The following is a 16,321-nucleotide window of genomic DNA, read 5'->3' as shown; positions in this document are numbered from 1 at the left end:
CTCTAATTAATTTCCCGAATCGCGCCGATAGTCAGATCATGACACCCTGTTAGGGCACACAATAGTATTATTATTCTATTCTATTCTAGGCTAATCTATAAGGCAAGGAACGTCACATATCTTTACTATATCGTATATAGTTAATCTCTAATTCATTTCCCGAAACGAGCCGTATATATAATGTAACATCTAATGTACATGACAATACAATATGAAATAAATGAAATGAAATGAAATTTTACGTGGCCTCCGCTCTGCGCACCGCGTCGTCGCGTCCTTGCCAGCCGGTAAAGATCGGTTTTCCTAGGATAGCGGTGCCGTCATATAGCGGCCGTCTCCATACTAAATAATACGGCTAAATATGGATGTCGTAGTATTTGTATGGAGACGGCCGCTATATGACGGCACCGCTATCCTAGGAAACTAGAGCATAACTGTAAGGTAACCGAGAGCGGGTGGGCGGCACTTTCAACGGGAGGCAGGGAGTGTCCATACTGTACGTTAGTACTCTTTATTATACTGTGACTGTACTGTGTAGCTCTTGCAAACCAGAGCATGCCAAAGAAAACACTAGTTATACGAGAGTTTAGTTCCGTACGATAATGTGCATGAGTGTGTTACCTGCGGGCGTTACAGGAGATGTGCGCAGATAACACCCTCGAACGTGAGTGACTCGAGTATTGGAACGTGAGTGACTCGAGTATGTGTGAGTTACCTGTGGGCGTGCGCACGATGACCGACATTCGTTTCCTCGCTGATGTAAGCTCAATGACGATGAGCACATAAACACGAGTGAGTGACCCGACTCGGGAGTGCGTGAGTGACACGTATATAAGAATGACCCGTGTATGTGTGGGTTACCTGTGGGCGTGCGCACGATGAGCGACATGCGCTTCCTCGCGGACGTGAAGTCGATGACGTTGAGCACCTGGAACGTGAGTGACTCGCCGCCCGCATCGATGGTGACTGTCTTCGGTGTCCGCGTTGTGAACACGTAACCGTACATCGCCGCGCCTAGCACTAGCGCGCGTTCATCTGCCAACAACACAATTAAAATAAATAAAATAAATAAATATTAGGGGACATCTTACACAGATCAAACCTAGCCCCAAACTAAGCAAAGCTTGTACTATGGGTACTAGGCGACGATATACATACTTGTATAGATAAATACATACTTATATACATAGAAAACAACCATGACTCAGGAACAAATATTAGTGTTCATCACACAAATAAATGCCCTTACTGGGATTCGAACCCAGGACCATCGGCTTAGCAGACAGGGTCACTATCCACTAGACCAGACCGGTCGTAAAATAAAGCATTAATAATACTTAGTTTACTTTTTTTATATAATTGTCCATCCCGTAAGTTTGTCTATCTGACCTGACTAGAGTTTTCCACTCATCTACTCGAAGGTTAGCTGGAAGAGATCCCTTATTTATTTACATTACCTGGTGAAGCGGCATGATAGTTGATCTTGCCGCCCTCTTGCTCGGGTATGACGGTGTGGCAGATGGCCAGCATGGTCAGGAACTCGCGGATGACGGGACTGGTGGGGTGGTTCAGCAACAGGTTTTGGTATAGTTGCGTCTGCTCCAGCGGCTCGTTGGGGCCTGGGCGATTGTACATTATCTGTGGACAAATAAAACACATCAACCTTGTGATTTGAAAGTTTGCGCTAAGTGAGTAAGACTAATAAGTGTGGTTCTCAGTTAGACGACAGCTTATTAGTTTAAGCCGAGCAGAGCTCCCCGTTGAGGTTGGTCACTCACCTCAGCGATGGAGCACTTGTGGAACTCCATGATGTTGGCGGTGAGGTGCCGGTCTTGTCGCTGAAGATGTACTTGACCATGCCGAGCTCTTCGTTGAGGTTGGTCACTCACCTCAGCGATGGAACACTTGTGGATCTCCATGATGTTGGCGGTGAGGGTGCCGGTCTTGTCGCTGAAGATGTACTTGACCATGCCGAGCTCCTCGTTGAGGTCGGTCACTCACCTCAGCGATGGAACACTTGTGGAACTCCATGATGTTGGTGGTGAGGGTGCCGGTCTTGTAGCTGAAGATGTACTTGACCATGCCGAGCTCCTCGTTGAGGTCGGTCACTCATCTCGGCGATGGAACACTTGTGGAACTCCATGATGTTGGCGGTGAGGGTGCCGGTCTTGTCGCTGAAGATGTACTTGACCATGCCGAGCTCCCCGTTGAGTTCGGTCACTCACCTCAGCGATGGAACACTTGTGGAACTCCATGATGTTGGCGGTGAGGGTGCCGGTCTTGTCGCTGAAGATGTACTTGACCATGCCGAGCTCCCCGTTGAGTTCGGTCACTCACCTCGGCGATGGAACACTTGTGGAACTCCATGATGTTGGCGGTGAGGGTGCCGGTCTTGTCGCTGAAGATGTACTTGACCATGCCGAGCTCCCCGTTAAGTTCGGTCACTCACCTCAGCGATGGAACACTTGTGGAACTCCATGATGTTGGCGGTGAGGGTGCCGGTCTTGTCGCTGAAGATGTACTTGACCATGCCGAGCTCCCCGTTGAGTTCGGTCACTCACCTCGGCGATGGAACACTTGTGGAACTCCATGATGTTGGCGGTGAGGGTGCCGGTCTTGTCGCTGAAGATGTACTTGACCATGCCGAGCTCCTCATTCAGGTTGGAGGTGCGCGCCTGCGCCGGTGTGTCCGTGGGTGCGTGGTACATCTCGCTGTCCAACGCTATGAACTTCGCCTGGACAATACGTAATTTTTTTTTAATTTTAATTTTTATCATGGTTTGAGAGAATTTGAAAAAACAGTGAGCCACAAAATCTTCAATTTTAGGAACCATTTGTTTTTAATGTCAATAGATTTCATTTCTATCCAGAATCAAAGGTTCTTAGAGACCATGCAACCTAGGACACTAGAAACGCTACAAATATAGCAATGTCTTGATTGTTTGTGGAAGCAATAAAATATACCTAAAGCATTTTTATGCCAAAAAAGTTGTTTAACTAAAATTTACCATTATTTTAAGAAGTTTAAAAGTTTTTTTCTACTAGTCGACTGTAATTCTTGAATTAAGATTTCATATACCAAACTACAATTGGGTATTTTTAATGTATGGGCTCTCAACTCAACTATAATATTCATATTGATACAGTTTAGTCAACTATAATGAAATTGACCAATCACAGCTCGCCGCGATCAAGAGGACGAAACAAAACCATAGCTCAAATTAATTATTTTAGGTTGTATAGTAGAAACAATTGGTTCATAAGTCAGAAACGCGCATGTGACACCCTTAATATAGCAACATCCATAGACTACGAAAACCACTTAGTGTTGCTTGTTAGTCTCCATAGGCTACGGTGGCCAAAATCGTTAAAAATTGAATTTAGCGCGGAGCAAGTACCAGGGCCTCATGAGTTACGAGAAGGTGTCGTTAACCAGCCCGCCGTAGGGCGCGGGGCGCGGCGGCCGGGTCGCGTACCAGTATGAAGGTATCGCGGCAGCTCGCGAATCTTAGCTGTATACTTTTGGTTTGGTTTGTTTGTATGATTCTACTAGTTTAAAGTATTATTTTTGTTGACTAGTAGAAAAAGTATTGTATACAATAGTGATATAATCAAGCTTTTCAATCTCGTACCTTACTTAGGCAACTCAGCAAGCTTCGTTGCCTAAACACGGTACTCGACTGAAAAACTCTCTATTATATCACGATTGTATAAAATACTATTATATAAAATTATAAATGTACAGGTTCCAGTACCTACAAACAATGATTGTATTGAAATTTATTTACTATTTAGTAAAATAATACTCACTTGGAAAAACCTAACTATTTCAGCAGTGACTTGTAACGATATGGGTATAAGATTGTTGTACAATATTAAAAATGTCAAAAAGTTAAAACCGAAGTTTAGGTTCACCGCGTCTGAAACAAAAAAAATGACAAACTTTAATTGTGTAATTGTATCTACTCATAAAATGCACGTAAATTTAAAAAAATGTACTGGTGATGTTTCGAAGTATAAAAGCTAATTGTAGATGGCCCTTTTCTGGATTCCTATTATTCCTTAGGCTTTAATCTACAATTTTTTATAGTCTTATAGCTCTTGCTAACTTATAATTTCCTGAACGATTTCTAGTCTTTTTAAATGAAGTATGCTAGACAGTTATTACTGGTGCACCTTTAAGTAGCTCGCGTACCCGATCTTACTGTTATAGTACATTATTGTCGAGGCTCGGAAGTAGCTACTTGCAGGCTGAGGATTCGTTTTAAACGGACGACCTTGGGAGTCCGTTTAATTGAATCCGAAGCCATCAAGTAGCCTTCCAGCCGAGTCATATATAGTGCTTTTCTCAAAAATGGTGCAAGAAATATAAATATCATAGAAATATTTTACAAAAGCAACGTTCTTACGTATATATTTTCACAGAAAAAAGTAGAAACAATTGAAAAAATTAGCTTTGCCGCCTTTTTATTTTTTAAATAAAAAATAGAAGTGTATTTTTCTGCCGAAAATACGCCAACCTATTTGAGACAGCTAAATAGTCGCGGTACTAATCATCTGTTTGGCTGTTTAATGGGCCTGTGCCTTCATTTGACATGGCCATTTCAACTTTTAAAAAGTTTGGAACTCGACAAATAATGGAATTTGTATGCAACATTGCAGTCCCAAAATCGAGACTGCAATGTATTTAACTTTTTAATTTTTGACTGACCATAAACTACGCGCTTCGCGACCTATTTTTTAAACGGCAAAGTCGACTTTGCCGTCCATTTTTGAGAAAAAGATATTTTCGTTGTAGAAAAGTTATCTTCTACTTCTTCAACCCTTTTTCACTCACTGTTATGTAGGTTTTCTACGGTCTTGGTCTCTTTGTATCCAGCCCCATGTCGTTAACTGCCCTCCAGCATCCCGAAAAGAAGAAAAAAATAGAAACATGGACTTACCCTTGAGCGATATGTACCAGTCCTTGTTCCCGCGGCGGTGCAGCCAGAGCTCGTTGAAGGCCGCGCTCACCACGGACAGCACCAACAGCAAGATGAAAAGCATCAGGATCTGTGTGTTCGTCTGCTTGTCTATCGATGATCGCTTCAAGGGTGCTGTTGAAAACATCATAGACTAGACATAAAAATTCAAAATCGCTCTCCTTCTTGATTCGACTGGCAAATCATATTACTTTTTGGCAACCGGGTTTTTTAACCTAATTAGACCCCGCTGAATCCGAATTTGCCGGTTGCTTAATCGAAATCTTGACCGGAAGTGAGATATTTGACATTAAAGGTCCCTTTTTTTAGTTTTTCGTAAATAACTCTTAAACGGTGGCGCATTACAAAAAACATCTATTACATAAGTAATCTGCATAAAATTGCCTACAAGAAAGATTCAGTACAATTTTTCACTAGGATCAATATTCAAAGAGATATTAACGCGGGAAATTTAATTATAATCACTTCTAAGGTCCCTTTTTTTAGTTTTTCGTTAATAACTCATAAACGGTGGCCAATATCAAAAAATGTTGTTAAACGATAATAATCTACACAAAATTTTGAACAAAAAAGATTCAGTACACTTTTCGCAGGGATCAATATTTAAAAAGATAATAAAGAGGGAAAGTTCTAGTATAATAAATTCTAAGTTTCCTTGTTTTTATTTATTCGTTAATAATTTGAAAAGTTTGACTCATAGCAAAAAATTTCTTATACATAAATAATAAACATAAAATTTCCTACAAGAAACATGTAGAACACTTTTCGCTAGGATCAATATTTAAAAAGACAGAGCAGCGGGTAAGTTATAAATAATCAATTTTAAAGTCCCTTTTTAGTTTTTTTTGTAAATAACTCGTAAACGGTGTCCCATAGCAAAATAGGTTTTTAAGAATAAATTATCTACATAAAATTTCCTCCAAAAATATCTTAAATACTTTTCTCTAGGATCAATATTTAAAGCGATATTAAAGGAAGAAAGTTGATTACAATCAGTTCACAGGTCACTTTTTATTAGTTTTTCGTAAATAACTCGTAAACGGTGGCCCGTTGCAAAACAATATTATATATAAACATTAAACATAAAATTGTCCACAAAATAGGTTCTGACAACTTTTTTCGTTACGATCAATATTTAAAGAGGTATTAAAGGGGGTAAGTTAATTGTAATCAATTTCCAGGTCCCTATTTTTAGGTTTTCGTAAATGACTAATACATTGTTAAAAATTGGGTAATGTACAGTCGCCATCAGATATATCGGAGCGGCCAAGGTGTTCATAATATCTGAACACGCGCTCTAACGCCTTGACAATAGAGGCGTGTTCAGATATTTGTGAGCGCCTTGGCCGTTCTGATATATCTGATGGCGACTGTACATTACCCCATTTTTTAGCAATGTATTTTTTATATGTGATACGCGAGTGAATTGCCTTTAAAAATCCTGTAGCCAAAAAATTACCATTCCCCCCCCCCCCCTTTATCTCCGAAACTACTGGGTCTACAATTTTGAAAAAAAAAAACATACAAAATAGTTCTTTACCTATAGATGATAGGAAAACCTATTAGAAGTATGCAGTCAAGCGTGAGTCAGACCAATTACTTAGTTTTTGAACCGACCCCTACAGGATTTTTAAAGGCAATTCACTCGCGTTTCACATATAAAAGATACATTGTTAAATATTGGGTAATGTACAGTCGCCATCAGATACATCAGAACGGCCAAGGCGCTCACAAATATATGAACACGCCTCTATTGTCAAGGCGTTAGGGCGCGTGTTCAGATATTATGAACACCTTGGCCGCTCCGATATATCTGATGGCGACTGTACATTACCCAATTTTTAACAATGTATTAGTCATTTACCAAAACCTAAAAATAGGGACCTGGAAATTGATTACAATTAACTTACCCCCTTTAATACCTCTTTAAATATTGATCGTAACGAAAAAGTGTACAGAACCTTTTTTGTGGACAATTTTATGTTTAATGTTTATGTATAATATTGTTTTGCAACGGGCCACCGTTTACGAGTTATTTACGAAAAACTAAAAAAAAGTGACCTGTGAACTGATTGTAATTAACTTTCTTCCTTTAATATCGCTTTAAATATTGATTCTAGAGAAAAGTATTCCATATATTTTTTGGAGGAAATTTTATGTAGATAATTTATTCTTAAAAACCTATTTTGCTATGGGACACCGTTTACGAGTTATTTACAAAAAACTAAAAAGGGACTTTAAAATTGATTATTTATAACTTACCCGCTGCTCTGTCTTTTTAAATATTGATCCTTGCGATAAGTGTTCTACATGTTTCTTGTAGGAAATTTTATGTTTATTATTTATGTATAAGATATTTTTTGCTATGAGTCACACTTTTCAAATTATTAACGAATAAATAAAAACAAGGAAACTAAGAATTTATTATACTAGAACTTTCCCCCTTTATTATCTTTTTAAATATTGATCCCTGCGAAAAATGTACTGAATCTTTTTTGTTCAAAATTTTGTGTAGAATATTATCGTTTAACAACATTTTTTGAAATTGGCCACCGTTTATGAGTTATTTACGAAAAACTAAAAAAAGGGACCTTAGAAGTGATTATAATTAAATTTCCCGCGTTAATATCTCTTTGAATATTGATCCTAGCGAAAAATTGTACTGAATCTTTCTTGTAGGCAATTTTATGCAGATTACTTATGTAATAGAACATTTTTTGCTATGCGCCACCTGTTTAAGAGTTATTTACGAAAAACTAAAGAAAGGGACCTTTAATGTCAAATATCTCACTTCCGGTCAAGATTTCGATTAAGCAACCGGCAAATTCGGATTCAGCGGGGTCTAATTAGGTTAAAAAACCCGGTTGCCAAAAAGTAATATGATTTGCCAGTCGAAATCGATTTTATGAAAAATAAAACCAGTCTATCATGAGTAAGAGTCAATATCACAGCGTTTATGTTCCGAATCGTTTTTTGGGCATATTTTTGAATAAGTTTTTCTACATTTTGATGATATTTTTGGTTAGTCTGGTAGAAGTCCATGGCTACTACCAAACAACCAGAAATATCGTCAAAATATAAAGGCACTTCATCATAAATGAGGCTAAAGAAATTACGAACGTGACGCTCGTGATATTGAATTATTGACTCTTGACTGTATGTTATAATGGCTTATAGTTAAATGTATGTCAGGGCATGATGGTGTAACTCAAAGAGATATAGCAATTAGCTGAACATGTGTTATATACTAGTAGACAGTTTTGAGCATGTAGTATAGCCTCCTGACGACCCGCGTCCTACATAATATAGTACATAAGCTCCAATGAATTTTTGACAAAGTTAAAATTAAACTGGTAAAATTTTGAAACCGAGTCGTCCGGAGGAAATCATAAGACTATTCCTGGCAGCAGTTCGTGGTAGTTACGACCAGCCAGTGGCGAGTTAGACTACTGGCTGTCGTTCAGGATGGTGTAATGTGGTATTCCAAAACTACATTTCTGGAATGAAGGATTGGAGGGTCTATACAGGATGGTGTAATGTGGCAGTTCTAACCTAACCTACTTATCTGGAAACCATTCGGATTGGTGGAGGGTCTGTCTGTACTAATATGTCAGTTGAATCATGGCACAGAGGTATACACCCACTTGCCAGAATTTCATTTGCCATAATTTCATTTGCCATAATAGTCAACAGCCATTATATTGTTTCCCATAATATACATATGCAATACTTATTGTTTACTATATTAGTCACGTGCCAGAAACATTGTTTCCCATAAAATCAATTTCAATAATATCATTTGTCATCATCATTGTAAGCCATAATTATCACTAGCCATAATATAATTTGCCATTCAAATTGCTTCCCAGAAAGTAGGTTAGGTTAGGTTAGAACTGTGACCTCCTACAAAATAAAACGGCTACCAGAAAGTAGGTTAGGTTAGGTTAGAACTGCGAACAAGCGAGCGAGCGAAGCGAGCGAGCAAGACTTTCCGGGGCACTCCGACTCGGATAGGTTAGGTTCAGAAGTCTAAGGCGGGAGCGAAGCGAAGCGGAGCTCCCGCCTTAGACTTCGATGTTAGGTCTTTTTTTTTGCGCGCCTTGCTCCGGCTCTTTTTACAAAATAAAACGGCTACCAGAAAGTAGGTTAGGTTAGGTTAGAACTGCGAACAAGCGAGCGAGCGAAGCGAGCGAGCAAGACTTTCCGGGGCACTCCGACTCGGATAGGTTAGGTTCAGAAGTCTAAGGCGGGAGCGAAGCGAAGCGGAGCTCCCGCCTTAGACTTCGATGTTAGGTCTTTTTTTTTGCGCGCCTTGCTCCGGCTCTTTTTACAAAATAAAACGGCTACCAGAAAGTAGGTTAGGTTAGGTTAGAACTGCGAACAAGCGAGCGAGCGAAGCGAGCAAGCAAGACTTTCCGGGGCACACCGACTCGGATAGGTTAGGTTCAGAAGTCTAAGGCGGGAGCGAAGCGAAGCGGAGCGGAGACTCAACAGCGAACTATTGCACCAAGCACATATCAATGTCAATTAATATCGCCTACGAAATGTAATGCATACCCACCACATGTTTAATAATTACAAGTTTATAAATATTTTTAGAGCGCCTACAGGAATATAGTGAGTAAATGCATTGTTTGCATGCATGGATTCGGGGAAAAACCATATTTAGTATGGCGTTTAAATATTCTATTAAATAATATTATTACAATTAATAATATGGACAACAACACGTATGGCACTCGTACGTTCTGGAATCGAATAATCGGGTAAACAAAGAGTATGTCACATAATTTTTATGGTAAACAAACAATTCGGGCAAATGAAATTCGGGCAAGTAAAATTCGGGCATATGAGTATTATTTTATATAATTTTCGGACAAACAATAGACAACCTGGCACAGACTACTGGCTGTCGTTCAGGATGGTATAATGTGGCAGTTCTAACCTAACCTACTTATCTGGAAACCATTCGGATTGGTGGAGGGTCTGTGTCTGTGCTAATAAGTCTGTTGAATCATAAGCACAGACTACTGGCTGTCGTTTTGGATAGTATAATGTGGCAGTTCTAACCTAACCTACTTTTCTGGAAGCCAGGATTGGTGGAGGGTCTGTGTCTGTACTAAATGTCTGTTGAATGATGGCACTGACCTTTGGTGGAGTTCTTCATGAGCTTGGTCTCGTGGCCCGTGTACACCACGACGCCGTACAGCCACGCCGTGTTGCGCTGCATGGAGCCTCGCAGCATCATTTGCTCCAGCCCCAGTGAAATCGTTCTGGAGTAATATCAACAAAGTTTACTCAGGGACTCAATTTTTAGTTAAAACCGCCCTAATACATGAATATCAGAAGGTTAGCAGAAGGTTAGTAGGGGTTGGCAGAGGAACGGACGAGTTGGAGATTGCTCCACCGACAAGACCACAACTCTTAAATAAAACCGGGCAAGTGCGAGTCGGACTCGCGCACGAAGGGTTCCGTACCATAATGCAAAAAAACGGAAAAAAAATGCAAAAAAAAAAAAACGGTCACCCATCCAAGTACTGACCACGCCCGACGTTGCTTAACTTTGGTCAAAAATCACGTTTGTTGTATGGGAGCCCCACTTAAATCTTTATTTTATTCTGTTTTTAGTATTTGTTGTTATAGCGGCAACAGAAATACATCATCTGTGAAAATTTCAACTGTATCACTATAGCTAGTATCACGGTTCGTGAGATACAGCCTGGTGACAGACAGACGGACGGACGGACGGACGGACGGACGGACGGACGGACGGACAGCGAAGTCTTAGTAATAGGGTCCCGTTTTACCCTTTGGGTACGGAACCCTAATAAAGAAGAAGAATACATGAACATCACAGGTTCAATCTTTATTATAATCAGACCAACCATTGCAGCAATGGGTCAAAGTTGGTTCGATACCTTTCTCCTTAATAAATGATCGCTCCCAGTTTTGTTTGCCTTTGGTACCGTAACATACTAACGTCTGTAACGTCAGAGGTCGCACACGCGCCTTGCTGATATTTTAAAAGTTGTTGCTTATTTTTGAAGAACCCTCTGTTCTATTGTAGTTTCTCGAGATATTTTCCGTAGGTGGAAATCCCCCTGAAACCGAACATTTAGGTTCCAGGGTGTGAGGATGAACGCTCCGCAGACGGCGATAGAAAGCGGAAAATCGGATTTAAAAATAATGCAAATACGTAACTGAAAAATGTTGTCAGAATCCTAAACAAGCACAGAAATGTGTGGTTTTTCAAGTCGCATCACCCACTTGGAATTGGCCTCCTTAAGCAGCCCGTTGAACTCGTAGAGATGCCTGTTGGGGGGCTCGCACTGTATGGTGGCCGCAAACGAGGCCAGCAAGTCGGCATCCTCAAGCCGGACTGTCTCCGGCGACGCCTGCCTGATCTTCAGGTTGGTCTCGCCGTCCAGGTTCGATGTCTCGATGAAAACAATCCCTTGAGGTTCGCTGCGGAGCAAACACAATAAATCCTACAGCGTATTCATAAGAGCTGCCGCGTTATATTATATCCACGCCAATAATTGTTTATAAATCAATCAATCAATTTATAAATAGTCCCATGATAGATGTCACTAGGGGGCTGTCCATAAATTACGTCATCGATTTTTGACGATTTTGGACCCCCCCCCCCTATAATCATCCAAAAATCATGCTTCAAATGACCCCATTTCCTCCTACTTCATGCTACCGTCATCCGATGTCCAGACCCCCCCCCCCCTAATTTGAAATGACGTAATTTATGAATAGCCCCTAGGCGGTTGTGGTTCGCTGCGGAACAAATCCAAAACAATAGCAGTGTTTTAACGGTAATGTCTGTCCGCTGCAGACGGATACCTACATCTCGCTAGCTTTGTTGGGAGATCGGCGGGTAGGTATCCTAGAGTTGAGAGTTCGAGTTGAAAGACAGAGAGTTTCTCTATTTTTCTTTTATTTCGAGAATTACAAACCCAGGTATTTCATTTGCGATAAATTGATATAACCATATAGTTATAGTCGATTAAAATCAGCAGTACAAAAGTCGTCCGAGCGAGACATTGCCAAGGTCGCACCAGCATCCAGCGACTCTGGCGGTTGGAGCAGTCCTCACCTGGTGGACAGCAGCACCAGGTCAGCGGGGTAGAACTGGTTGTTGAGCACTTTGACGATGTCTCCGACGAGCAGCTCGGACCAGCGTAGCGACATCCAGCGTCCTTGACGAAGCACGTCGCAGCGCCGGTTGTTCGTCTCGTCATCGGCACGGTGTCGTTTCTAGAAAATACCACAGGACGTTAGAAAAAGATTCCGCCAAAACTCAATCTGAGCGTCACAAGCTTATATTATAATTATATTAGAACGGTTACGGGCAACACTCACAAAGTCCTCGATGATCTCTTTCACGGCAGATAGAAAGACTACAAAGAGGATGAAGAAGAGCGTAGTGAGGGTCGTCCACCGGCCCGTGGGGGATCTGATCAGACACAACACTCACAAAGTCCTCGAGGATCTCCTTGACGGCGGATACAAAGAGAATGAAGAAGAGTAGATTGAGTCGTCCACCGGCCCGTGGGGGACACGTCGGGGATCTGATCAGACACAACACTCAAAAAGTCCTCTGGGATCTCCTTAACGGCGGACCCGAAGGGAATAAAGAAGAGTAGATTAAGGATCGTCCAGCGGCCCGTGGGGGACACGTCGGGGATCTGATCAGACACAACACTCACAAAGTCCTCGAGGATCTCCTTAACGGCGGACACGAAGGGAATAAAGAAGAGTAGATTAAGGATCGTCCAGCGGCCCGTGGGGGACACGTCGGGGATCTGATCAGACACAATACTCACAAAGTCCTCGAGGATCTCCTTAACGGCGGACACGAAGAGAATGAAGAAAAGCGGTGTTAACGTCGTCCACCGGCCCGTGGGGGACACGTCGGAAATCTGATCAGACATAACACTCACAAAGTCCTCGAGGATCTCCTTGACGGCGGCCACGAAGAGAATGAAGAAGAGCTGTGTTAACGTCGTCCACCGGCCCGTGGGGGACACGTCGGGGATCTGATCAGACACAACACTCACAAAGTCCTCGAGGATCTCCTTGACGGCGGACACGAAGAGAATGAAGAAGAGCGGTGTTAACGTCGTCCACCGGCCCGTGCTCCCAAGATCGGGGATCCGATCAGACACAACACTCACAAAGTCCTCGAGGATCTCCTTGACGGCGGACACGAAGAGAATGAAGAAGAGCGGTGTTAATGTGGTCCACCGGCCCGTGGGGGACACGTCGGGGATCTGCTGCAGCAGCGCTATCAGCAGGAAGAAGCAGTTGGAGTAGCGCCGGAACTGCTCAAACAGGAACAGGGGCAAGAACGACGCCACGCTGGAAAAGAAATTACATTGTAAGTGGAATTTTAGACGTGCAAATTTACATAAGTACAAGACCTTAAGAAACTTCACACTTAGCGCAATCTTAATTATACGAAAACTATAATTTAAGTTGAAATGCCGTTAAGTAGGTTGTCAGTTTTGCAAAAGGACTTGTTTCTTTCTGACCAAAAAAAATTACACGGTGACATATAAGGACAAATGAATTTTTAATTAAAAAACTTAATACTTTCATAACGCCCGTGATATAGCGAAGAGTCTCGACCAACACCTTGAGAGACTCTCGCTAGGTGGTTGGATCAAGGGTCAGATGCAGAAGGCGGTGATCTTGGACACGGCGCGGATAGTCCGCCGGTTCCTCTCTCTGCAGCCCTGACCACCGGTAGCTTGGGCCTTGCCCCGCTGCTGGCGGCACCCTAGGTTAGGTTTTTAATAATGTGTTTATATTATTTTTTATTGTTTTGTAAGTGTTTTTATATTTTACTTTTATATTCATATTATAAATAACCTAACTTAAGATGAGAAATGAATAAAGAGAATAATAATAATAATGCACGTGCATCCCTTGCTTTTAGATTAAAGTGTCTTAAAGGGCCTCTGCGCTGTTGGCTTCGGCCCCACGTACGCCTCCCAAAGGTCCGGGACCCCATGGTCCCGAGATATGGAACAGACATACAAATAATAATAATAAAGGCATTTATTCATAACTAACAACTAGCAAGTAATATTTTATATTATTTTAGTTTTGAAATTCTTCTTAGGTATGAATCCCTCTTTGGGTGAAGGCCTCCTCCAGTTCAGTCCAGTTAGTAGAAGAGCCGGCCGCAAATTTTCTAACCGACTTGATACCATGATGAAATGCACAATGGTTTCCCATAAAAGTGATGCCAAGTCCGAATTCGATAGTCTGCCACGGCGGAACTTGCCGAAAGTACGAAAAAGAAGGCCACTTCCGGTGCGAAAAAGGGGGCTGATTTAACCCATCTGATACCGAAATAATAGTTATGGCAGCAGTTAGAGATTTACATGTAGACACAGAAAAGCGAAGTCTGCCAGTATTTTTTGCCGGAAGTGCTTGGCAGACGCTCTCAAAGGTGGCCACGGTGTTTGCCAAGGTGTTTCGGCAGGAAAAACCTTGGGAGACTTATATATTCCTAAAATGAGGGTTCATACCTATCGACTGGAATTGGTTTCATGGTGGTATCAGATGGGTTAGTGTAGTTAAAAAAAAAAAAACTTGACGCCGTCAACGTCAGACGCGTGTTTTTACTAAATTTTCCTTTTATATGTGATCAAATATGTTTTTACTGGCTTTTATTACATTTTTGTTGAATTTTTTTTATGGATATGTTACCTACACATTAATGCGACACTTCGCAAAGGGATTCATGACCGCGAAAATGTAACTATGTACAAAGCTAGCCAACAAAGAATGGTCGAATGACAGAAGGAAATGATCACACGGAGTAAAACGCGCTCACAAGCGTCTATCACAACTAACGCACGCCCACCACCCTCGCCCGTCTCGTCCGTCTCCTCACAAGCGTCATCGGGCGATGAATTTGCCACTGCGCCCGATACCAGCGAGTCGAGCGACGAGTGCGGGCCGCCGCCGCCGCCGCCACGACCACCAGCGCGACGCGGGCGGCCACCGCTGCCGGCACGCTTGGGGCCTGCGGGACATCTTGCTCCGCCCACGGTTCCCGCTGCCGGTGGTGTAGTGCGACGCATGAGATGGACTCGAAACATGAACGAGAATGTCATGCGCGCCTATTATGGGGCTACAGAGGGGGGAACACAGCTATCCGCCTATCGTTCGAGAATACTGCCTCTGTTTCAGGCTCTTGAACCTACCATCAACGTGTCGGAGCAGCGATTATCGGATCAGGTGCGCGTTATTCAGCGGCTAAAACGCTTGGATGACGCGACACTTGATCGGCTTCGCCAGGAGGCTCTCTCTGCTCGCGCGGACTCCACCTCGGTGCGAGATCTGCCCGCCACGTCGCCGGATCCGGTGCCCGCACCCGACCTGGCACCAGAGGCGCCGCGGGTTGATTTCTATACCGACGAGGGGGACTTCGCGAGTCAGAATGTGAGTACAACTGCTAATGAGCAACTGAGGAGGACTTTGGAAGAGGCGATTACCCAGTATCGCATCACAACCAACTCTAGGCCCCGATTACCACGTCTGCCTATGAATAGACGCAATCTAGCGCTAATGGGAGCCCTAAACGCTTTACTAGAACCACATTTGCGGACTAGTAAAGATTTAGATGATACGCACTCGATCATGTACTGCGGAGCCATCGCGGCGTGCCGTGTTGCTCGCGTCAAGTTCCCGGACACTGAACGTGCACCTAGGACCGTCGGAGGTGTCCCTGCATGGCAAGCGCGGATCGAGCGACGTATCGGCTCGTTTAGGACTCTCATCGCAAAACTGATCTGCTTCAGGGGGGGCAACAATCGCCCCCGAGTAATGCGCTTTGTGAACCAGGCGTTCGCGGGGACGTTCAAAGTGACCAAAGGAAGGTGTACCGAAAGTGGGAGGAAGCCAATCTTCGTGCGCCCGACACGCAGCCGCCGGATGCTACTGCCATGACCGACTTCTGGCGTAGCATCTGGTCGGTGCCTGTCGGACACACCGAGGGGGGTTGGATGAGTGTTGTCGAGCGTGAGTGCGAGTCCATCGCACCTATGGGGGCAGTCACCATCAGCCCCGATGACGTCAGTTGTGCCATCCGCACGGCCCAGAACTGGAAAAGTCCTGGGCCGGATGGATTGCACAACTTCTGGCTAAAGTGGTTCCGATGCTCTCACTCGCGCTTGGCAGTACAATTTCAACAAGCCCTCGAGCTTGGTTCTCTCCCACCTTCCTTAACAACTGGTGTCACCTTTGAGAGCGTCTGCCAAGCACTTCCGGCAAAAATAATACTGGCAGACTTCGCTTTTCTGTGTCTACATGTA

General features: G+C 43.0%; 1 protein-coding gene across 1 annotated transcript in view; it reads right to left on the bottom strand.

Moving 5' to 3' along the window:
- Window positions 1-16,321, bottom strand: part of LOC134789376 (probable phospholipid-transporting ATPase IA) — a 79,110-nt gene that overhangs the window by 30,498 nt on the left and 32,291 nt on the right. Inside the window, exons 3-11 of the mRNA XM_063760008.1 lie at window positions 13,169-13,352; window positions 12,088-12,248; window positions 11,250-11,447; window positions 10,131-10,255; window positions 4,944-5,096; window positions 3,811-3,920; window positions 2,562-2,735; window positions 1,458-1,638; window positions 862-1,035 (exon numbers count right to left, since the gene is read on the bottom strand). Coding sequence (XP_063616078.1) covers window positions 862-1,035; window positions 1,458-1,638; window positions 2,562-2,735; window positions 3,811-3,920; window positions 4,944-5,096; window positions 10,131-10,255; window positions 11,250-11,447; window positions 12,088-12,248; window positions 13,169-13,352 — 1,460 coding nt within the window. The remainder of the gene's footprint in view (window positions 1-861; window positions 1,036-1,457; window positions 1,639-2,561; window positions 2,736-3,810; window positions 3,921-4,943; window positions 5,097-10,130; window positions 10,256-11,249; window positions 11,448-12,087; window positions 12,249-13,168; window positions 13,353-16,321) is intronic.

This window comes from Cydia splendana, chromosome 3 (genome assembly GCF_910591565.1).
Source record: "Cydia splendana chromosome 3, ilCydSple1.2, whole genome shotgun sequence".
In the NCBI taxonomy this organism is placed as follows: Eukaryota; Metazoa; Arthropoda; class Insecta; order Lepidoptera; family Tortricidae; genus Cydia; species Cydia splendana.
This window is presented reverse-complemented; position numbering and strand designations above follow the sequence as displayed.